Source organism: Oncorhynchus mykiss, unplaced genomic scaffold, assembly GCF_013265735.2.
Source record: "Oncorhynchus mykiss isolate Arlee unplaced genomic scaffold, USDA_OmykA_1.1 un_scaffold_189, whole genome shotgun sequence".
NCBI classification, from domain to species: domain Eukaryota; kingdom Metazoa; phylum Chordata; class Actinopteri; order Salmoniformes; family Salmonidae; genus Oncorhynchus; species Oncorhynchus mykiss.
The window spans coordinates 221,925-245,269 of NW_023493675.1; the positions used below are offsets into that span (position 1 = coordinate 221,925).

Consider the following 23,345-nt stretch of genomic DNA (forward strand, 5'->3'; position numbering starts at 1 on the left):
ACACATTAAGTGTGTGTCCTCAGGCCCCTACTCTTCCTGGGGTCCAGCTAAACTAAGGCATATCTACAACACATTAAGTGTGTTCCCTCAGGCCCCTACTCTTCCTGGGGTCCAGCTAAACTAAGGCATATCTACAACACATTGTGTTCCCTCAGGCCCCTACTCTTCCTGGGGTCCAGCTAAACTAAGGCATATCTACAACACATTAAGTGTGTTCCCTCAGGCCCCTACTCTTCCTGGGGTCCAGGAAAACTAAGGCATATCTACAACACATTAAGTGTGTTCCCTCAGGCCCCTACTCTTCCTGGGGTCCAGCTAAACTAAGGCATATCTACAACACATTAAGTGTGTTCCCTCAGGCCCCTACTCTTCCTGGGGTCCAGCTAAACTAAGGCATATCTACAACACATTAAGTGTGTTCCCTCAGGCCCCTACTCTTCCTGGGGTCCAGCTAAACTAAGGCATATCTACAACACATTAAGTGTGTTCCCTCAGGCCCCTACTCTTCCTGGGGTCCAGCTAAACTGTAGAATCCCCCTGTACTGTAGATGGATGACACGTAGTGAGGAATCCCCCTGTATGGACATTCTACTGTAGAAGGATGACACGTAGTGAGGAATCCCCCTGTATGGACATTCTACTGTATAAGGATGACACATAGTGAGGAATCCCCCTGTATGGACATTCTACTGTAGAAGGATGACACGTAGTGAGGAATTCCCCTGTATGGACATTCTACTGTAGAAGGATGACACGTAGTGAGGATTTCCCCTGTATGGACATTCTACTGTAGAAGGATGACACGTAGTGAGGAATCCCCCTGTATGGACATTCTACTGTAGAAGGATGACACATAGTGAGGAATTCCCCTGTATGGACATTCTACTGTAGAAGGATGACACGTAGTGAGGAAGAGCACTTGCCTGTAAGTCTCTCTGGATAAGAGGGTCTGATAAATGACTAAAATGTCTGTGGAGATTTCATTCAGGTCTCCCTGTTTTAACCACTCTTTTTATCTTTGGCAGAAGAGAGACCCGACTCAGAGGAACCAGAGACGTCTGAACCAGTGAGACGACACCACTGTTCCCAGTGTGGAAAGAGTTTTAACCATTTAGGAAATCTTAAAAACCACAAGAGAACACACGCAGAGAAGAAGTCTTACAACTGCTCTCACTGTGCAAAGAGTTTTACTCATTTATGTAAGCTAAAATCGCATGAGAGACGACACACAGGAGATAAGCCTTACCAATGCTCTCAGTGTGGTAAGAGATTTTTTGAGTCAACAGAACTGAAAGTTCATAAGAGAATACACACAGGGGAAAAGCCGTACAACTGCTCTCACTGTGCAAAGAGTTTTACTCATTTATGTAACCTAAAATCGCATGAGAGACGACACACAGGAGATAAGCCTTACCAATGCTCTCAGTGTGGTAAGAGATTTGTTGAGTCAACAGAACTGAAAGTTCATAAGAGAATACACACAGGGGAAAAGCCGTACCAGTGTTCCCAGTGTGGAAAGAGTTTTTCAACATTAAATGTCTTGAAAATGCATGAGAGAATACACACAGGGGAAAAACCATTCCAATGCTCCCAGTGTGTAAAGACATTTTCCCGGCCAGGGGACCTGAAAATGCACGAGAGAATACACACAGGGGAAAAGCCGTACCACTGTTCCCAGTGTGGAAAGAGTTTTACAAGGTTAAAAGTCTTGAAAATGCATGAGAGACGACACACATGGGAAAAACCATTCCAATGCTCTCAGTGTGGTAAGAGATTTATTGCGTCAACAGAACTTAAAGTTCATAAGAGAATACACACATGGGGAAAACCATTCCAATGCTCTCAGTGTGTAAAGACATTTTCCCGACCAGGGGACCTGAAATTACACGAGAGAATACACACAGGGGAAAAGCCGCACCACTGTTCCCAGTGTGGAAAGAGTTTTACAAGGTTAAACGTCTTGAAAATGCATGAGAGAATACACACAGGGGAAAAACCATTCCAATGCTCTCAGTTTGTAAAGACATTTTCCCGACTGAAATTACACGAGAGAATACACACAGGGGAAAAGCCATACCACTGTTCCCAGTGTGGAAAGAGTTTTACTCAGTTAGGGAGTCTGAAAAGTCATAAGCGAATACACTCTGGAGAGAAGCCTTATCACTGCTCCAAATGTGGAATTGCCTTTTCAGAGTTAAAAACCTTGAAAATGCATGAGAGAATACACACAGGTGAGAAGCCGTACCACTGTTCCTACTGTGGAAAGAGTTTTAGAAAATCGCAACAGCTGAAACAACACGAGAGAATACACACAGGAGAAAAGCCTTACCACTGTTCTCAGTGTGGAATGAGTTTTAGGCAGTTAACGGGCCTCAAAGGTCATATGCAAATGCACTCTGGAGAGAAGAAAAAAAAATAATCAGTCTCTCGATGTGCAAAACTGATAGAGACATACCCCAAGCGACTTACAGCTGTAATCACAGCAAAAGGTGGTGCTACAAAGTATTAACTTAAGGGGGCTGAATAATTTTGCACGCCCAATTTTTCAGTTTTTGATTTGTTAAAAAAGTTTGAAATATCCAATAAATGTCGTTCCACTTCATGATTGTGTCCCACTTGTTGTTGACTCTTCACAAAAAAATAGTTTTATATCTTTATGTTTGAAGCCTGAAATGTGGCAAAAGGTCGCAAAGTTCAAGGGGGCCGAATACTTTCGCAAGGCACTGTACATCTACATTATGTATTGTTACACCATGTAGGAGCAGTATAGACCTAGTCTGTTCATTATATACATGATGTATTGTTACACCGTGTAGGAGCAGTATAGACCTAGTCTGTTCATTATATACATCTACATGATGTATTGTTACACCATGTAGGAGCAGTATAGACCTAGTCTGTTCATTATATACATTTACATGATGTATTGTTACACCATGTAGGAGCAGTATAGACCTAGTCTGTTCATTTTAATATTATCTGTTCGTCTACTTGAATTAATATGAAATTGCCTTACGCACTGTTCAGATCTATCAGATCTAGCCAATCACTGTTCAGATCTATCAGATCTAGCCAATCACTGTTCAGATCTATCAGATCTAGCCAATCACTGTTCAGATTTATCAGATCTAGCCAATCCCTGTTCAGATCTATCAGATCTAGCCAATCACTGTTCAGATCTATCAGATCTAGCCAATCACTGTTCAGATCTATCAGATCTAGCCAATCACTGTTTAGATCTATCAGATCTAGCCAATCACTGTTCAGAGCTATCAGATCTAGCCAATCACTGTTCAGATCTATCAGATCTAGCCAATCACTGTTTAGATCTATCAGATCTAGCCAATCACTGTTCAGATCTATCAGATCTAGCCAATCACTGTTTAGATCTATCAGATCTAGCCAATCACTGTTCAGATGCCGACTTTAAGGAGAGTTGAATTGAATAGAAAAAAGGCAACAGTAAACATGTTGACCCCCACGAATGATGCAGCGCCCCCTTTGGGCCAATCAGTGTAATTTAGCAAATGCTGGATCTATGGCAAAAACACATCATTCACCCAAGTTTCGTCAAAATTAGCCCAGTGGTGTCTTGAGATATAATTTGAGTTAGCTAGACTCATATCCCTGAGCATGTGTGCCAAATTTCACCACTCTGAGTCAAACAGATCACCTACCGTGTGGTAGATATGAATGTTCTTGCATATATTGAGTCTTGACCGTGTTTGCAACATGTGTACCAAATGTTGTTACAATACGAATATCCTTGGACTGATTTATGTGCCAGACCACGCCCACCTGCAGGGTTATTGGTCAAATAGCAGCCATTTTATTTTAGGTACAAGTCTGGAAAACATTTTGTTTAGAGACTTTTGGCCATAGATGCCACATCATTCGGTGCCAGAAGAGTAGCGTTTTCTGTGTTTACCACAGTCACAAAGTCAGAAGGTCCGTCTACTTGACCAATCAGATGAGGGAGTGTATTCCGATTTGCACGAAACACATTTTTTTTAAATTACATTTGGAAAGTATTCAGACACCTTGCCTTTTCCACATTTTGTGACGTTACAGCCTTATTCTAAAATGGATTAGAAATATATAAAAATGCTCATCAATCAACACACAATACCCCATAATGACATCACAATACCCCATAATGACATCACAATACCCCATAATGACATCACAATACCCCATAATGACATCACAATACCCCATAATGACATCACAATACCCCATAATGACAAAGCGAAAAACAGGTTTTTAGAAATGTTTGCAAATGTATTCAAAATGAGAAGAAAAAAAATGAAATACCTTGTTTAAGTATTCAGACCCTTTGCTATGAGTCTCGAAAATGACCTTCGGTGCATCCTGTTTCCGTTGATCATCCTTGAGATGTTTCTCCAACTTCATTGGGAGTCCACCTGTGGTAAATTCAATTGATTGGACTTGATTTTATATATAAGGTCCAACAGTTGACAGTGCATGTCAGAGCAAAAAGCAAGCCATGGGGTTAAACATAGAGCTCCGAGACAGGATTGTGTCGAGGCACAGATCTGGGGAAGGGAGACAAAACATTTCTGCAACATTGACGGTCCCCAAGAACACAGTGGCCTCTATCATTCTTAAATGGAAGGAGTTTGGAACCACCAAGACTCTTCCTAGAGTTGGCCGCCCAGACAAACTGACCAATCAGGGGAGAAGGGCCTTGGTCAAGGAGATGATCGATGGAAAGATGAACGGAGAAAAGTACAGAGAGATTCTTGATGAAAATCTGCTCCAGAGCGCTCAGGACCTCAGACTGGGGCGAAGGTTCACCCTTCCAACAGAACAACGACCCTAAGCACACAGCCAAAACGACGCAGGTGTGGCTTCGGGCCAAGTCTCTGAATGTCACTGAGTGGCCAAGACAGAGCCCAGACTTGAACTCGATTGAACATCTCTGGAGAGACTTGAAAATAGCTGTGCAGCAACGCTCCCCATCCAACCTGACAGATCTTGAGAGGATCTGCAGAGAAGAATGGGAGAAACTCCCCAAATACTAAAAAGTGAAGCAGTCTGAATAATTAATGAATGCTCTGCATCTCGAGTTCAAGTTTGAGAACCAAATATCTAAATACATTCGGGAACAAGAATTGGCAATGTCACTCAAATTCACAACATTGAGAAAGGACCAATGTCCCTAACATTCATAACATTGAGGAAGGACCAATGTCCCCTAACATTCATAACATTGAGGAAGGACCAATGTCCCCTAACATTCATAACATTGAGGAAGGACCAATGTCCCTAACATTCATAACATTGAGAAAGGACCAATGTCCCTAACATTCATAACATTGAGAAAGGACCAATGTCCCTAACATTCATAACATTGAGAAAGGACCAATGTCCCTAACATTCATAACATTGAGAAAGGACCAATGTCCCTAACATTCATAACATTGAGAAAGGACCAATGTCCCTAACATTCATAACATTGAGAAAGGACCAATGTCTCTAACATTCATAACATTGAGGAAGGACCAATGTCCCTAACATTCATAACATTGAGGAAGGACCAATGTCCCCCCTAACATTCATAACATTGAGGAAGGACCAATGTCCCTAACATTCATAACATTGAGAAAGGACCAATGTCTCTAACATTCATAACATTGAGGAAGGACCAATGTCCCCTAACATTCATAACATTGAGAAAGGACCAATGTCCCTAACATTCATAACATTGAGGAAGGACCAATGTCCCTAACATTCATAACATTGAGAAAGGACCAATGTCCCCTAACATTCACAACATTGAGAAAGGACCAATGTCCCTAACATTCATAACATTGAGAAAGGACCAATGTCTCTAACATTCATAACATTGAGAAAGGACCAATGTCTCTAACATTCATAACATTGAGAAAGGACCAATGTCCCCCCTAACATTCATAACATTGAGGAAGGACCAATGTCCCTAACATTCATAACATTGAGAAAGGACCAATGTCTCTAACATTCATAACATTGAGAAAGGACCAATGTCCCTAACATTCATAACATTGAGGAAGGACCAATGTCTCTAACATTCATAACATTGAGGAAGGACCAATGTCCCCTAACATTCATAACATTGAGGAAGGACCAATGTCTCTAACATTCATAACATTGAGGAAGGACCAATGTCCCCTAACATTCATAACATTGAGGAAGGACCAATGTCTCTAACATTCATAACATTGCGAAAGGACAATAACGTTGGTCAAAAGGGTAAGTAGTATGCTCTTATTGTAGATGCCTAGTAGCTGACTGTTAATACCCTCATCTAAAATGAGCTCGCTGGCATAAGGGATTACATTCCAAGCACAGAGGAGTTATTCTATTGGACAGAGGAGTTATTCTATTGGACAGAGGAGTTATTCTATTGGACAGAGGAGTTATTCTATTGGACAGAGGAGTTATTCTATTGGACAGAGGAGTTATTCTATTGGACAGAGAAACGCTGTTGGTTTCCATACAAGCCTTTCTTTCTAATAGTAATATATAATGTTGTTGACCTTCACCAGATGCCCAGCCTTTCATTCTAATAGTAATATATCATGTTGTTGACCTTCACCAGATGCCCAGCCTTTCATTCTAATAGTAATATATCATGTTGTTGACCTTCACCAGATGCCCAGCCTTTCATTCTAATAGTAATATATCATGTTGTTGACCTTCACCAGATGTCCAGCCTTTCATTCTAATAGTAATATATCATGTTGTTGACCTTCACCAGATGTCCAGCCTTTCATTCTAATAGTAATATATCATGTTGTTGACCTTCACCAGATGTTGACTTTCACCTTTAACAGGAAAACAACAGTTGGGAGAGGAAAAGGCTCCTATTTAAATGGGGTTCCATTTCAAGTTGTTGACACAAAGACGTATGAATGCCACCAAGAGGAAAAACAGACAAACAAAAGCCAAAGAGAAATATGAAGCTGAAATTAACAAGAAGACTGTAATTGCAAAGACAGATCACTGTAATTTATACCATACATATTTACAACACTAATTTCACTTGAATTATGTTGAATTACTAACTAACAATGGAATGTTCCTCAACAAAATGGAAGAAGATTGGACTTTAAACTGGTGTCTCAACTCTGTGGTCACTAAAGATCCCATGGCACTTATGAATCCGGTCATCCGGTCAATCCGTCTGATTGGTCGAGGAGGCGGGCCTTCTGACTTTGTGGCTGTGGTTACTGGTGGAGGAGAGGGATTTTTGTACCGAATTTCCTGACTGAGTAAAACGGGGTGAAGGGAGCATGACCTTTCAAAGTGTACATTTTCAATATCTTGTTTATAGCGCCACCATCTGGCCAATCGGTGTAATTTTGTATGTGCCAGATCTCTCTGGCCAAGACGCATCATTTACCCAAGTTTAGTTTAATCAGGTTTAGAGGGAGACCTAGACAATGAGTCTAGTTTTGGAGTGACGGTTCGTCTGGCGTTGTTACTCTGATTGGTTGAGGATGAGCCAATCGTTGATTACTTTGTTTTCTGCAACACCCCTCATTTAGACGTCACAACAATCGACTTCAATGATGTCAGTCTCAGACTGAAGTATGTTGCTAACGACAGAACAGTGGAATAATTCAGTTTGAGCCGACAGGCCACTCTGTCGCTAATCTTTCCTAAGAGAAAGTTACATATTTTTGTTTGTTTGGTGCGGCGATAGAGCGCTGCATGAACTAGGGCTTAAATGCTCATACAGATGCTCTTTAAAATCAAATCCAATTGTATTGGCCACATACACATATTTAGCCGATGTTATTGCGGGTGTAGCGATATGATTGTGTTCCTAGCTCCAACAGTGCAGTAGTATCTAACGATTCACAACAATGCACACACGTCTAAAAGTAAAATAATGGAATTAAGAAATATATAAATATTAGGATGAGCGATGTCGGAGTGGCATTGACTAAAATACTGTAGAATACAGTATATGCATATGAGGTGGGTACAAAAGTATGTAAACATTTTTTAAGTGACCAGTGATTCCATGTCTGTGTACATACAGCCTCTAAGGTGCAGGGTTGAGTAAACGGGTATTAACCAGCTCAGTGATTGATTAAAAAACAGTATGATGGCCTTGAGATAGAAGCTGTTTTTCAGTCTCTCGGTCCCAGCTTTGTTGATGTCTCGTCATTGTTGGTAATCAGACCTACTACTGTTGTGTAGTATAGTATTTAAATTCCCTCTTTACAAAATCTGCACTAATTCATGAACACACGCGTCTCTGTACGTTTACATAAAATATCACACTTCTATGAAACAAATGTTTCTCCCCCCAAAATAAAATAAATACTACCGCGTTACCCACTCCAGTCAGCAGATGGCAGATGTGCAGATTTCAGGCGATACTTCTAGTGTGACGTCTAATGTAGTGGACGGGACACTTCATCAACAGTAACAACCGTTCGTCGGCCACCTCCGTATCCAACATTATCGAAAACAGTCACTGTGTTTTAAACATACTTCTGTCGTGTCTACTTGTTTGCCCATTTAATGTAACGTTAATATTTACGTTGTTTGTCAGGTAGCTAGCTTGCTAAGTTAGTTTTGCACTAGGCTAATCGCTAATGCTAAGTAGCTAGCTAGTTAACATCCCCGACCATGAGTTCACTAAGCTACTCCACTCCTGCTGAAGAAGAAGAGGTCTGCTGGACGGAGAAAGAAGAAGAGGCTGACACAGTTAAACAAGAAGTAGAGGATGAGTCTGTTACTGTGAAAGAAGAAGCGATTGAAGCTTTCAGAGTGAAAGAAGAGGAGGCTGTTACAGTGAAAGAAGAGGAGGCTGTTACAGTGAAAGAAGAGGAGGCAGTTACAGTGAAAGAAGAGGAGGCTGTTACAGTGAAAGAAGAGGAGGCTGTTACTGTGAAAGAAGAGGAGGCTGTTACTGTGAAAGAAGAGGAGGCTGTTACTGTGAAAGAAGAGAAAGAAGCTTTCAGAGTGAAAGAGGAGGATGTTACTGTTAAACAAGAGGAGGAAGAAGTTTTTGGAGTGAAGATGGAGGGGCAGATTACTGTCACGTTGAAAGAGGAAGAAGAGGAGGGGCAGATTACTGTCACGTTGAAAGAGGAAGAAGAGGAGGGGCAGATTACTGTCACGTTGAAAGAGGAGGAAGAGGAGGGGCAGATTACTGTCACGTTGAAAGAGGAGGAAGAGGAGACGGGAGATCTGAGTAACACCAGTAAGTAGTGTCTTAAAAACGGGGAAACAAACTCTTCAGTCCTTGAAGATTGTTCGGTCACATGTTTGAAGACGAGGTGTTGAAATTTAAAAGTTACTAATATTTGTATAAAAACGTGTAAGTGGACATATTTCTCATTACCGTAACACTTGTTCAAGTTGCTGTAAAAAACTCCAATATTTGTTTTTATTCCGTTTTATTCCCCCATGATGCATCGTCTAGTGGAGGAGCACTGAGATGAGCCCAAGTTCGTTAACCTTTTTCACTTATGCGTTCAGAATGAGGATCTTATTCTCAAACACCCCCTTTACGACACTTGACCTTGACATTACCGAAATGACAAAAAAGATTAGATTGGGAAAAACTTAAGAGACCCATTACCTTACCAACATGGAGACATGAATGGGCTTTAGTGATGTGGTCAACACTTAGAGAACCATTACCTTACCAACATGGAGACATGAATGGGCTTTAGTGATGTGGTAAACACTTAGAGACCCATTACCTTACCAACATGGAGACATGAATGGGCTTTAGTGATGTGGTAAACACTTAGAGACCCATTATCTTACCAACATGGAGACATGAATGGGCTTTAGTGATGTGGTCAACACTTAGAGAACCATTACCTTATCAACATGGAGGCATGAATGGGCTTTAGTGATGTGGTCAACACTTAGAGAACCATTACCTTACCAACATGGAGATGTTGGGCTTTAGTGATGTGGTCAACACTTAGAGAACCATTACCTTACCAACATGGAGGCATGAATGGGCTTTAGTGATGTGGTCAACACTTAGAGAACCATTACCTTATCAACATGGAGGCATGAATGGGCTTTAGTGATGTGGTCAACACTTAGAGAACCATTACCTTACCAACATGGAGGCATGAATGGGCTTTAGTGATGTGGTCAACACTTAGAGAACCATTACCTTACCAACATGGAGGCATGAATGGGCTTTAGTGATGTGGTCAACACTTAGAGAACCATTACCTTACCAACATGGAGACATGAATGGGCTTTAGTGATGTGGTCAACACTTAGAGAACCATTACCTTACCAACATGGAGGCATGAATGGGCTTTAGTGATGTGGTCAACACTTAGAGAACCATTACCTTACCAACATGGAGATGTTGGGCTTTAGTGATGTGGTCAACACTTAGAGAACCATTACCTTACCAACATGGAGGCATGAATGGGCTTTAGTGATGTGGTCAACACTTAGAGAACCATTACCTTACCAACATGGAGGCATGAATGGGCTTTAGTGATGTGGTCAGTAGTTTGCTGACTCATAACATCTGTCTCCTATTTCTTCCAGATGAAGCTGAGGGCCTCTCTTTACCAAAACACACATTTCTCATTACCGCATCATTTTTAGGCTCGTTTCGTTAATGAGAATAAGTTAATAAAATCGTCAGTGGCTGTGCTAGTAACTTTCATTATTTACTAGGACCACCTATTGCATAGGTGAAAGCAGTAGGGGTTAAATAGGGGTTGTCAATAAACATGGGTGTATAAACCCCATGTAATTAACATAAAGCCACAATCTGGAGTTTGTGTTATAGCAAAGAGCAACCCCACCACTTAAAGAAGGATATCCCCCTATTTTGACATGAGCACCTGTTATAACACCTATAGTGTTATTAGATATCCTACCTGTTATAACACCTACCTATAGTGTTATTAGATATCCTACCTGTTATAACACCTACCTATAGTGTTATTAGATATCCTACCTGTTATAACACCTACCTATAGTGTTGTTAGATATCCTACCTGTTATAACACCTACCTATAGTGTTGTTAGATATCCTACCTGTTATAACACCTACCCATAGTGTTGTTAGATATCCTACCTGTTATAACACCTACCTATAGTGTTGTTAGGTATCCTACCTGTTATAACACCTACCTATAGTGTTGTTAGATATCCTACCTGTTATAACCCCTACCTATAGTGTTGTTAGATATCCCACCTGTTATAACCCCTACCTATAGTGGGGCTTGGGGGTTGAAGCTGTTTAGAAGCCTCTTGGACCTAGACTTGGCGTTCCGGTACCGCTTGCCGTGCGGTAGCAGAGAGAACAGTCTATGATTAGGGTGGCTGGAGTCTTTGACATTTTTTAGGGCCTTCCTCTGACACCACCTAGTATAGAGGTCCTGGACGGCAGGAAGCTTGGCCCCAGTGATGTACTGGGCCGTTCGCACTACCCTCTGTTGTTCCTTGCCGGCGGAGGTCAAGCAGTTGCCATACCAGACAGTGATGCAACCAGTCAGGATGCTCTCGCTGGTGCTGCTGTAGGACCTTTTGAGGATCTGAGGACCTATGCCAAATATTTTCAGTCTCCTGAGGGGGAATAGGTTTTACCGTGCCCTCTTCACAGGTGTCTTGGTGTGCTTGGACCATGTTAGTTTGTTGATGATGTGGAAAACCAAGGAACTTGAAGCTCTCAACCTGCTCCACTGCAGCCCCATCGATGAGAATGGGGGTGTGCTCGGTCCTCTTTTTCCTGTAGTCCATAATCATCTCCTTTGTCTTGATCACGTTGAGGGAGAGGTTGTTGTCCTGGCACCACATGGACAGGTCTCTGACCTCCTCCCTGTCGGCTCAAACTGAATTATTCCACTGTTCTATCGTTTGCAACATACTTCAGTCTGAGGGTGTGATTTTAACTGACTGGTCCGGAAGGGCCCATACAGATCTGAACGTGGAGTAGAGAGAGAAAGGCCCATACAGATCTGAACGTGGAGTAGAGAGAGAAGGGCCCATACAGATCTGAACGTGGCTTCTGCAGTAGAGAGAGAAGGGCCCATACAGATCTGAACGTGGAGTAGAGAGAGAAGGGCCCATACAGATCTGAACGTGACTTCTGCAGTAGAGAGAGAAGGGCCCATACAGATCTGAACGTGGCTTCTGCAGTAGAGAGAGAAGGGCCCATACAGATCTGAACGTGGCTTCTGCAGTAGAGAGAGAAGGGCCCATACAGATCTGAACGTGGCTTCTGCAGTAGAGAGAGAAGGGCCCATACAGATCTGATCGTGGCTTCTGCAGTAGAGAGAGAAGCCCATACAGATCTGAACGTGGCTTCTGCAGTAGAGAGAGAAGGGTCCATACAGATCTGAACGTGGCTTCTGCAGTAGAGAGAGAAGGGCCCATACAGATCTGAACGTGGCTTCTGCAGTAGAGAGAGAAGGGCCCATACAGATCTGAACGTGGCTTCTGCAGTAGAGAGAGAAGGGCCCATACAGATCTGAACGTGGCTTCTGCAGTAGAGAGAGAAGGGCCCATACAGATCTGAACGTGGCTTCTACAGTAGAGAGAGAAGGGCCCATACAGATCTGAACGTGACTTCTGCAGTAGAGAGAGAAGGGCCCATACAGATCTGAACGTGGCTTCTGCAGTAGAGAGAGAAGGGCCCATACAGATCCGAACGTGACTTCTGCATTAGAGAGAGAAGGGCCCATACAGATCTGAACGTGACTTCTGCAGTAGAGAGAGAAGGGCCCATACAGATCTGAACGTGGCTTCTGCAGTAGAGAGAGAAGGGCCCATACAGATCTGAACGTGGAGTAGAGAGAGAAGGGCCCATACAGATCTGAACGTGACTTCTGCAGTAGAGAGAGAAGGGCCCATACAGATCTGAACGTGGCTTCTGCAGTAGAGAGAGAAGGGCCCATACAGATCTGAACGTGGCTTCTGCAGTAGAGAGAGAAGGGCCCATACAGATCTGAACGTGGAGTAGAGAGAGAAGGGCCCATACAGATCTGAACGTGGCTTCTGCAGTAGAGAGAGAAGGGCCCATACAGATCTGAACGTGGAGTAGAGAGAGAAGGGCCCATACAGATCTGAACGTGGCTTCTGCAGTAGAGAGAGAAGGGCCCATACAGATCTGAACGTGGAGTAGAGAGAGAAGGGCCCATACAGATCTGAACGTGACTTCTGCAGTAGAGAGAGAAGGGCCCATACAGATCTGAACGTGGCTTCTGCAGTAGAGAGAGAAGGGCCCATACAGATCTGAACGTGGCTTCTGCAGTAGAGAAAGAAGGGCCCATACAGATCTGAACGTGGCTTCTGCAGTAGAGAGAGAAGGGCCCATACAGATCTGATCGTGGCTTCTGCAGTAGAGAGAGAAGCCCATACAGATCTGAACGTGGCTTCTGCAGTAGAGAGAGAAGGGTCCATACAGATCTGAACGTGGCTTCTGCAGTAGAGAGAGAAGGGCCCATACAGATCTGAACGTGGCTTCTGCAGTAGAGAGAGAAGGGCCCATACAGATCTGAACGTGGCTTCTGCAGTAGAGAGAGAAGGGCCCATACAGATCTGAACGTGGCTTCTGCAGTAGAGAGAGAAGGGCCCATACAGATCTGAACGTGGCTTCTACAGTAGAGAGAGAAGGGCCCATACAGATCTGAACGTGACTTCTGCAGTAGAGAGAGAGAAGGGCCCATACAGATCTGAACGTGGCTTCTGCAGTAGAGAGAGAAGGGCCCATACAGATCTGAACGTGGAGTAGAGAGAGAAGGGCCCATACAGATCTGAACGTGACTTCTGCAGTAGAGAGAGAAGGGCCCATGCAGATCTGAACGTGGAGTAGAGAGAGAAGGGCCCATACAGATCTGAACGTGACTTCTGCAGTAGAGAGAGAAGGGCCCATACAGATCTGAACGTGGCTTCTGCAGTAGAGAGAGAAGGGCCCATACAGATCTGAACGTGGAGTAGAGAGAGAAGGGCCCATACAGATCTGAACGTGACTTCTGCAGTAGAGAGAGAAGGGCCCATACAGATCTGAACGTGGCTTCTGCAGTAGAGAGAGAAGGGCCCATACAGATCTGAACGTGGAGTAGAGAGAGAAGGGCCCATACAGATCTGAACGTGGAGTAGAGAGAGAAGGGCCCATACAGATCTGAACGTGGCCTCTGCAGTAGAGAGAGAAGGGCCCATACAGATCTGAACATGACTTCTGCAGTAGAGAGAGAAGGGCCCATACAGATCTGAACGTGGCTTCTGCAGTAGAGAGAGAAGGGCCCATACAGATCTGAACGTGGCTTCTGCAGTAGAGAGAGAAGGGCCCATACAGATCCGAACGTGACTTCTGCAGTAGAGAGAGAAGGGCCCATACAGATCCGAACGTGACTTCTGCAGTAGAGAGAGAAGGGCCCATACAGATCCGAACGTGACTTCTGCATTAGAGAGAGAAGGGCCCATACAGATCTGAACGTGACTTCTGCAGTAGAGAGAGAAGGGCCCATACAGATCTGAACGTGGCTTCTGCAGTAGAGAGAGAAGGGCCCATACAGATCTGAACGTGGAGTAGAGAGAGAAGGGCCCATACAGATCTGAACGTGGAGTAGAGAGAGAAGGGCCCATACAGATCTGAACGTGGCCTCTGCAGTAGAGAGAGAAGGGCCCATACAGATCTGAACGTGGCCTCTGCAGTAGAGAGAGAAGGGCCCATACAGATCTGAACATGACTTCTGCAGTAGAGAGAGAAGGGCCCATACAGATCTGAACATGGCTTCTGCAGTAGATAGAGAAGGGCCCATACAGATCTGAACGTGGCTTCTGCAGTAGAGAGAGAAGGGCCCATACAGATCCGAACGTGACTTCTGCAGTAGAGAGAGAAGGGCCCATACAGATCCGAACGTGACTTCTGCAGTAGAGAGAGAAGGGCCCATACAGATCTGAACGTGACTTCTGCAGTAGAGAGAGAAGGGCCCATACAGATCTGAATGTGACTTCTGCAGTAGAGAGAGAAGGGCCCATACAGTTCTGAACGTGTCTTCTGCAGTAGAGAGAGAAGGGCCCATACAGATCTGAACGTGACTTCTGCAGTAGAGAGAGAAGGGCCCATACAGATCTGAACGTGGCTTCTGCAGTAGAGAGAGAAGGGCCCATACAGATCTGAACGTGGCTTCTGCAGTAGAGAGAGAAGGGCCCATACAGATCCGAACGTGACTTCTGCATTAGAGAGAGAAGGGCCCATACAGATCTGAACGTGACTTCTGCAGTAGAGAGAGAAGGGCCCATACAGATCTGAACGTGGCTTCTGCAGTAGAGAGAGAAGGGCCCATACAGATCTGAACGTGGAGTAGAGAGAGAAGGGCCCATACAGATCTGAACGTGACTTCTGCAGTAGAGAGAGAAGGGCCCATACAGATCTGAACGTGGCTTCTGCAGTAGAGAGAGAAGGGCCCATACAGATCTGAACGTGGCTTCTGCAGTAGAGAGAGAAGGGCCCATACAGATCTGAACGTGGAGTAGAGAGAGAAGGGCCCATACAGATCTGAACGTGGCTTCTGCAGTAGAGAGAGAAGGGCCCATACAGATCTGAACGTGGAGTAGAGAGAGAAGGGCCCATACAGATCTGAACGTGGCTTCTGCAGTAGAGAGAGAAGGGCCCATACAGATCTGAACGTGGAGTAGAGAGAGAAGGGCCCATACAGATCTGAACGTGACTTCTGCAGTAGAGAGAGAAGGGCCCATACAGATCTGAACGTGGCTTCTGCAGTAGAGAGAGAAGGGCCCATACAGATCTGAACGTGGCTTCTGCAGTAGAGAAAGAAGGGCCCATACAGATCTGAACGTGGCTTCTGCAGTAGAGAGAGAAGGGCCCATACAGATCTGATCGTGGCTTCTGCAGTAGAGAGAGAAGCCCATACAGATCTGAACGTGGCTTCTGCAGTAGAGAGAGAAGGGTCCATACAGATCTGAACGTGGCTTCTGCAGTAGAGAGAGAAGGGCCCATACAGATCTGAACGTGGCTTCTGCAGTAGAGAGAGAAGGGCCCATACAGATCTGAACGTGGCTTCTGCAGTAGAGAGAGAAGGGCCCATACAGATCTGAACGTGGCTTCTGCAGTAGAGAGAGAAGGGCCCATACAGATCTGAACGTGGCTTCTACAGTAGAGAGAGAAGGGCCCATACAGATCTGAACGTGACTTCTGCAGTAGAGAGAGAAGGGCCCATACAGATCTGAACGTGGCTTCTGCAGTAGAGAGAGAAGGGCCCATACAGATCTGAACGTGGAGTAGAGAGAGAAGGGCCCATACAGATCTGAACGTGACTTCTGCAGTAGAGAGAGAAGGGCCCATGCAGATCTGAACGTGGAGTAGAGAGAGAAGGGCCCACACAGATCTGAACGTGACTTCTGCAGTAGAGAGAGAAGGGCCCATACAGATCTGAACGTGGCTTCTGCAGTAGAGAGAGAAGGGCCCATACAGATCTGAACGTGGAGTAGAGAGAGAAGGGCCCATACAGATCTGAACGTGACTTCTGCAGTAGAGAGAGAAGGGCCCATACAGATCTGAACGTGGCTTCTGCAGTAGAGAGAGAAGGGCCCATACAGATCTGAACGTGGAGTAGAGAGAGAAGGGCCCATACAGATCTGAACGTGGAGTAGAGAGAGAAGGGCCCATACAGATCTGAACGTGGCCTCTGCAGTAGAGAGAGAAGGGCCCATACAGATCTGAACATGACTTCTGCAGTAGAGAGAGAAGGGCCCATACAGATCTGAACGTGGCTTCTGCAGTAGAGAGAGAAGGGCCCATACAGATCTGAACGTGGCTTCTGCAGTAGAGAGAGAAGGGCCCATACAGATCCGAACGTGACTTCTGCAGTAGAGAGAGAAGGGCCCATACAGATCCGAACGTGACTTCTGCAGTAGAGAGAGAAGGGCCCATACAGATCCGAACGTGACTTCTGCATTAGAGAGAGAAGGGCCCATACAGATCTGAACGTGACTTCTGCAGTAGAGAGAGAAGGGCCCATACAGATCTGAACGTGGCTTCTGCAGTAGAGAGAGAAGGGCCCATACAGATCTGAACGTGGAGTAGAGAGAGAAGGGCCCATACAGATCTGAACGTGGAGTAGAGAGAGAAGGGCCCATACAGATCTGAACGTGGCCTCTGCAGTAGAGAGAGAAGGGCCCATACAGATCTGAACGTGGCCTCTGCAGTAGAGAGAGAAGGGCCCATACAGATCTGAACATGACTTCTGCAGTAGAGAGAGAAGGGCCCATACAGATCTGAACATGGCTTCTGCAGTAGAGAGAGAAGGGCCCATACAGATCTGAACGTGGCTTCTGCAGTAGAGAGAGAAGGGCCCATACAGATCCGAACGTGACTTCTGCAGTAGAGAGAGAAGGGCCCATACAGATCCGAACGTGACTTCTGCAGTAGAGAGAGAAGGGCCCATACAGATCTGAACGTGACTTCTGCAGTAGAGAGAGAAGGGCCCATACAGATCTGAATGTGACTTCTGCAGTAGAGAGAGAAGGGCCCATACAGTTCTGAACGTGTCTTCTGCAGTAGAGAGAGAAGGGCCCATACAGATCTGAACGTGACTTCTGCAGTAGAGAGAGAAGGGCCCATACAGATCTGAACGTGGCTTCTGCAGTAGAGAGAGAAGGGCCCATACAGATCTGAACGTGACTTCTGCAGTAGAGAGAGAAGGGCCCATACAGATCTGAACGTGGCTTCTGCAGTAGAGAGAGAAGGGCCCATACAGATCTGAACGTGGAGTAGAGAGAGAAGGGCCCATACAGATCTGAACGTGACTTCTGCAGTAGAGAGAGAAGGGCCCATACAGATCTGAACGTGGCTTCTGCAGTAGAGAGAGAAGGGCCCATACAGATCTGAACGTGGAGTAGAGAGAGAAGGGCCCATACAGATCTGAACGTGGAGTAGAGAGAGAAGGGCCCATACAGATCTGAACGTGGCCTCTGCAGTAGAGAGAGAAGGGCCCATACAGATCTGAACGTGGCTTCTGCAGTAGAGAGAGAAGGGCCCATACAGATCTGAACATGACTTCTGCAGTAGAGAGAGAAGGGCCCATACAGATCTGAACGTGGCTTCTGCAGTAGAGAGAGATGGGCCCATACAGATCTGAACGTGGCTTCTGCAGTAGAGAGAGAAGGGCCCATACAGATCCGAACGTGACTTCTGCAGTAGAGAGAGAAGGGCCCATACAGATCCGAACGTGACTTCTGCAGTAGAGAGTGAAGGGCCCATACAGATCCGAACGTGACTTCTGCATTAGAGAGAGAAGGGCCCATACAGATCTGAACGTGACTTCTGCAGTAGAGAGAGAAGGGCCCATACAGATCTGAACGTGGCTTCTGCAGTAGAGAGAGAAGGGCCCATACAGATCTGAACGTGGAGTAGAGAGAGAAGGGCCCATACAGATCTGAACGTGGAGTAGAGAGAGAAGGGCCCATACAGATCTGAACGTGGCCTCTGCAGTAGAGAGAGAAGGGCCCATACAGATCTGAACGTGGCCTCTGCAGTAGAGAGAGAAGGGCCCATACAGATCTGAACATGACTTCTGCAGTAGAGAGAGAAGGGCCCATACAGATCTGAACATGGCTTCTGCAGTAGAGAGAGAAGGGCCCATACAGATCTGAACGTGGCTTCTGCAGTAGAGAGAGAAGGGCCCATACAGATCCGAACGTGACTTCTGCAGTAGAGAGAGAAGGGCCCATACAGATCCGAACGTGACTTCTGCAGTAGAGAGAGAAGGGCCCATACAGATCTGAACGTGACTTCTGCAGTAGAGAGAGAAGGGCCCATACAGATCTGAATGTGACTTCTGCAGTAGAGAGAGAAGGGCCCATACAGTTCTGAACGTGTCTTCTGCAGTAGAGAGAGAAGGGCCCATACAGATCTGAACGTGACTTCTGCAGTAGAGAGAGAAGGGCCCATACAGATCTGAACGTGGCTTCTGCAGTAGAGAGAGAAGGGCCCATACAGATCTGAACGTGACTTCTGCAGTAGAGAGAGAAGGGCCCATACAGATCTGAACGTGACTTCTGCAGTAGAGAGAGAAGGGCCCATACAGATCTGAACGTGACTTCTGCAGTAGAGAGAGAAGGGCCCATACAGATCTGAACGTGACTTCTGCAGTAGAGAGAGAAGGGCCCATACAGATCTGAACGTGACTTCTGCAGTAGAGAGAGAAGGGCCCATACAGATCTGAACGTGACTTCTGCAGTAGAGAGAGAAGGGCCCATACAGATCCGAACGTGACTTCTGCAGTAGAGAGAGAAGGGCCCATACAGATCTGAACGTGACTTCTGCAGTAGAGAGAGAAGGGCCCATACAGATCTGAACGTGGAGTAGAGAGAGAAGGGCCCATACAGATCTGAACGTGACTTCTGCAGTAGAGAGAGAAGGGCCCATACAGATCTGAACGTGACTTCTGCAGTAGAGAGAGAAGGGCCCATACAGATCTGAACGTGACTTCTGCAGTAGAGACAGAAGGGCCCATACAGATCTGAACGTGGCTTCTGCAGTAGAGAGAGAAGGGCCCATACAGATCTGAACGTGACTTCTGCAGTAGAGAGAGAAGGGCCCATACAGATCTGAACGTGACTTCTGCAGTAGAGAGAGACATTTTATTTATTTTTTAAATCATTTCTGTTGCTGCTCTTGCTTTTCACGAAAGTGGAGCGTTGCACATGACGCTTGTTGTTGTCCAATCACAAGTGATCAAAGCAGCGCTAGGCTACAGATCCTCTCTGTGTGGCAAAGGTTAGGAGACACATGACCTTGCGTTTTCCTCCCGTGGCACGGCCTTCTGCACAACATGTTAACCAATCAGGACAGGAAGTCAGTTTGGAAAACAGAAGCCCGATGGGGAGGATCAACGTTCAGTTCAGTTCATCTCTTTCTTCTACTAAAGCACTTCAGTAGTGGCTGGTCAAGTCACTTAGGATTGTAGGCAAACAGCAAAATGGATTAATTAATAGAAGATGGAATTAAAATGACGGAATAAAAGGTCAAGGAGAAGGATAGTCTGCAACGACCAAGAGCCAACAGGTAGACTGCTACCTAATAGTCTGAATTGGAGTTGTTGTTGTTGTTTGTAACTGTAGGATCTTAAAGCGTATGCCCCCCCGGCCTGAATTAGAGTAGCTAGCTAACCTTAGCTATGTAGCTTAACTAGTTTCTCCCGGGTTTTTAGTCCAAGACAGGTACTACGTAATCTTATTTGATAAATAACCTAGTAATGGTAGCTATTAGTCTACTGTAGCCCGGGCTTTAGTACGGCCCCTCTCCCGCTCTTCCCGCTCCCCAGGTCCCTTTAGGATCCGGGTGGTAGAACCCCAGGTCCCTTTAGGATCCGGGTGATAGAACCCCAGGTCCCTTTAGGATCCGGGTGGTAGAACCCCAGGTCCCTTTAGGATCCGGGTGGTAGAACCCAAGGTCCCTTTAGGATCCGGGTGGTAAAACCCCAGGTCCCTTTAGGATCCGGGTGGTAGAACCCCAGGTCCCTTTAGGATCCGGGTGGTAGAACTCCAGGTCCCTTTAGGATCCGGGTGGTAGAACCCCAGGTCCCGTTCGGATCCGGGTGGTAGAACCCCAGGTCCCTTTAGGATCCGGGTGGTAGAACCCCAGGTCCCTTTAGGATCCGGGTGGTAGAACCCCAGGTCCCTTTAGGATCCGGGTGGTAGAACCCTGGGTCCCTTTAGGATCCGGGTGGTAGAACTCCAGGTCCCTTTAGGATCCGGGTGGTAGAACCCCAGGTCCCTTTAGGATCCGGGTGGTAGAACCCCAGGTCCCTTTAGGATCCGGGTGGTAGAACCCCAGGTCCCTTTAGGATCCGGGTGGTAGAACCCCAGGTCCCTTTAGGATCCGGGTGGTAGAACTCCAGGTCCCTTTAGGATCCGGGTGGTAGAACCCCAGGTCCCGTTCGGATCCGGGTGGTAGAACCCCAGGTCCCTTTAGGATCCGGGTGGTAGAACCCCAGGTCCCTTTAGGATCCGGGTGGTAGAACCCCAGGTCCCGTTCGGATCCGGGTGGTAGAACCCAAGGTCCCTTTCGGATCCGGGTGGTAGAACCCCAGGTCCCTTTCGGATCCGGGTGGTAGAACCCCAGGTCCCTTTCGGATCCGGGTGGTAGAACCCCAGGTCCCGTTCGGATCCGGGTGGTAGAACCCCAGGTCCCTTTAGGATCCGGGTGGTAGAACCCCAGGTCCCGTTCGGATCCGGGTGGTAGAACCCAAGGTCCCTTTCTGATCCGGGTGGTAGAACCCCAGGTCCCTTTCGGATCCGGGTGGTAGAACCCCAGGTCCCGTTCGGATCCGGGTGGTAGAACCCCAGGTCCCTTTAGGATCCGGGTGGTAGAACCCCAGGTCCCTTTCAGAACGGGTCCAACTTTTTGGGACCCGTGAAGACCTCTACCCCCAACCAGGATATCTGGAAAACTTGGGATTTTTTGTGAAAAGCTACTATTAGGGTTTTTGAAACCCTAATAGAAATAAAGTTGTATCATGTTTCAGGTTTCATTCAGGTCTTTGTTTAACAAAATAATATGTATTTGGCAGGAAAGAGACCAGATTCTCACTCCAGTAGGAAGAGATTCTCCGATAGCGGGAAGAGTCCTTCAGGGAAACCAGAACCAGAGACTCCCAAACCGGCAAGACGACACCACTGTTCCCATTGTGGAAAGAGTTTTATGAAGTTACGGAACCTTCAAGAGCACGAGAGGACACACACGGGAGAAAAGCCTTTCCAATGTTCCCAGTGTGGAAAGAGTTTTACCGTGTTAGTTAACATGAAAAGGCATGAGAGAATACACACTGGAGAGAAGCCATTCCAATGTTCCCAATGTGGAAAGAGTTTTACCTTGTTAGTTAACATGAAAAGGCATGAGAGAATACACACAGGAGAAAAGCCTTACCAATGTTCTCAGTGTGGCAAGAGTTTCACCCAGTTAGGGAGCCTGAAAATACATAACAGAATACACTCTGGAAAGAAGTCTTACCACTGCTCCCAATGTGGGAAGAGTTTTAACCAGTTAAAGCACCTGAAATCACATGAAAGAACACATTCAGGAGAGAAGCCTTTCCACTGTTCTCAATGTGGAAAGACATTTTCTCAGTCAGAGGACCTGAAATCACATGAGAGAATAGAGAGGCTGTGTTCTGACTTGTGTTTCTGACTGGGAATTTCTGTTTTTGTTTATGCAACTTGAAGTCATACTGTTTTTATGAAACCTTACTCACATAAATCATTTTTTTTACATGAAACCTTACTCTAAAATATAAATCTAATTGTTTATATGAAACCTTACTAACATACACCTTAGCCAAATATATTTAAACTCAGTTTTTCATAATTCCTGACATTAAATCCTTGTTAAAATGCCCTGTCTTAGGTCAGTTAGGATCACCACTTTATTTTAAGAATGTGAAATGTCAGAATAATAGTAGAGAGAATGATTTATTTCAGCTTTTATTTCTTTCATCACATTCCCAGTGGGTCAGAAGTTCACATACACTCAATTAGTATTTGGTAGCATTACCTTTAAATTGTTTAACTTGGGTCAAACATTTTGGTTAGCCTTCCACAAGCTTCCCACAATAAGTTGGGTGAATTTTGGCCCATTCCTCCTGACAGAGATGGTGTAACTGGGTCAGGTTTGTAGGCCTCCTTGCTCGCACACTCTTTTTCAGTTCTGCCCACACATTTTCTATAGGATTGAGGTCAGGGCTTTGTGATGGCCACTCCAATACCTTGACTTTGTTGTCCAGTTAACTAATTTTGCCACAACTTTGGAAGTGTGCTTGGGACCATTGTCCATTTGGAAGACCCGTTTGCAACCAAGCTTTAACTTCCTGACTGATGTCATGAGATGCTGTTTCAATATATCCATATAATTTACCTTCCTTTGATGCCATTTATTTAGTGAAGTGCAACAGTCCCTCCTGCAGCAAAGTACCCACACAACATGATGCTGTCACCCCGTGCTTCACAGTTGGGATGGTGTTCTTCGGCTTGCAAGCCTCCCCCTTTTTCCTCCAAAAATAATGATGGTCATTATGGCCAAACAGTTCTATTTTTGTTTCATCAGACCAGAGGACATTTCTCCAAAAAGTACGATCTTTGTCCCCATGTGCAGTTGCAAACCGTAGTCTGGCTTTTTTATGGCAGTTTTGGAGCAGTGGCTTCTTCCTTGCTGAGCGGCCTTTCAGGTTATGTCAATATAGAACTCGTTTTACTGTGGATATAGATACTTTTGTACCTGTTTCCTCCAGCATCTTCACAAGGTCCTTTGCTGCTGTTCTGGGATTGATTTGCACTTTTCGCACCAATGTACGTTCATCTCTAGG

General features: G+C 45.6%; 2 protein-coding genes across 2 annotated transcripts; both read left to right on the forward strand.

Annotated features, from left to right (window-relative positions):
* The first annotated feature begins 846 nt into the window (after positions 1-846).
* LOC110511056 (zinc finger protein 271-like) lies at positions 847-2,419 on the forward strand. Its single transcript, XM_036972679.1, has 2 exons — positions 847-856; positions 1,026-2,419. The coding sequence occupies exons 1-2, from the start codon at positions 847-849 to the stop codon at positions 2,417-2,419; spliced, it is 1,404 nt and encodes a 467-aa protein (XP_036828574.1).
* A 6,463-nt stretch (positions 2,420-8,882) lies between these two features.
* LOC118947700 (gastrula zinc finger protein XlCGF7.1-like) lies at positions 8,883-22,217 on the forward strand. The gene is made up of 2 exons (XM_036972696.1): positions 8,883-9,226; positions 21,558-22,217. Exons 1-2 carry the CDS (start codon positions 9,043-9,045, stop codon positions 22,172-22,174), a joined length of 801 nt encoding a protein of 266 aa, XP_036828591.1. The 5' UTR covers positions 8,883-9,042; the 3' UTR covers positions 22,175-22,217.
* The last annotated feature ends 1,128 nt before the right edge of the window (positions 22,218-23,345 follow it).

Bases quoted from the DNA above. Each gene is read 5' to 3' on its own strand.
- LOC118947700 (XM_036972696.1), top strand. From the start codon at position 9,043: ATGGAGGGGCAGATTACTGTCACGTTGAAAGAGGAAGAAGAGGAGGGG. The intron at 9,227-21,557 runs GTAAGTAGTGTC...TGTATTTGGCAG, and splicing joins GGGAGATCTGAGTAACACCA to GAAAGAGACCAGATTCTCAC.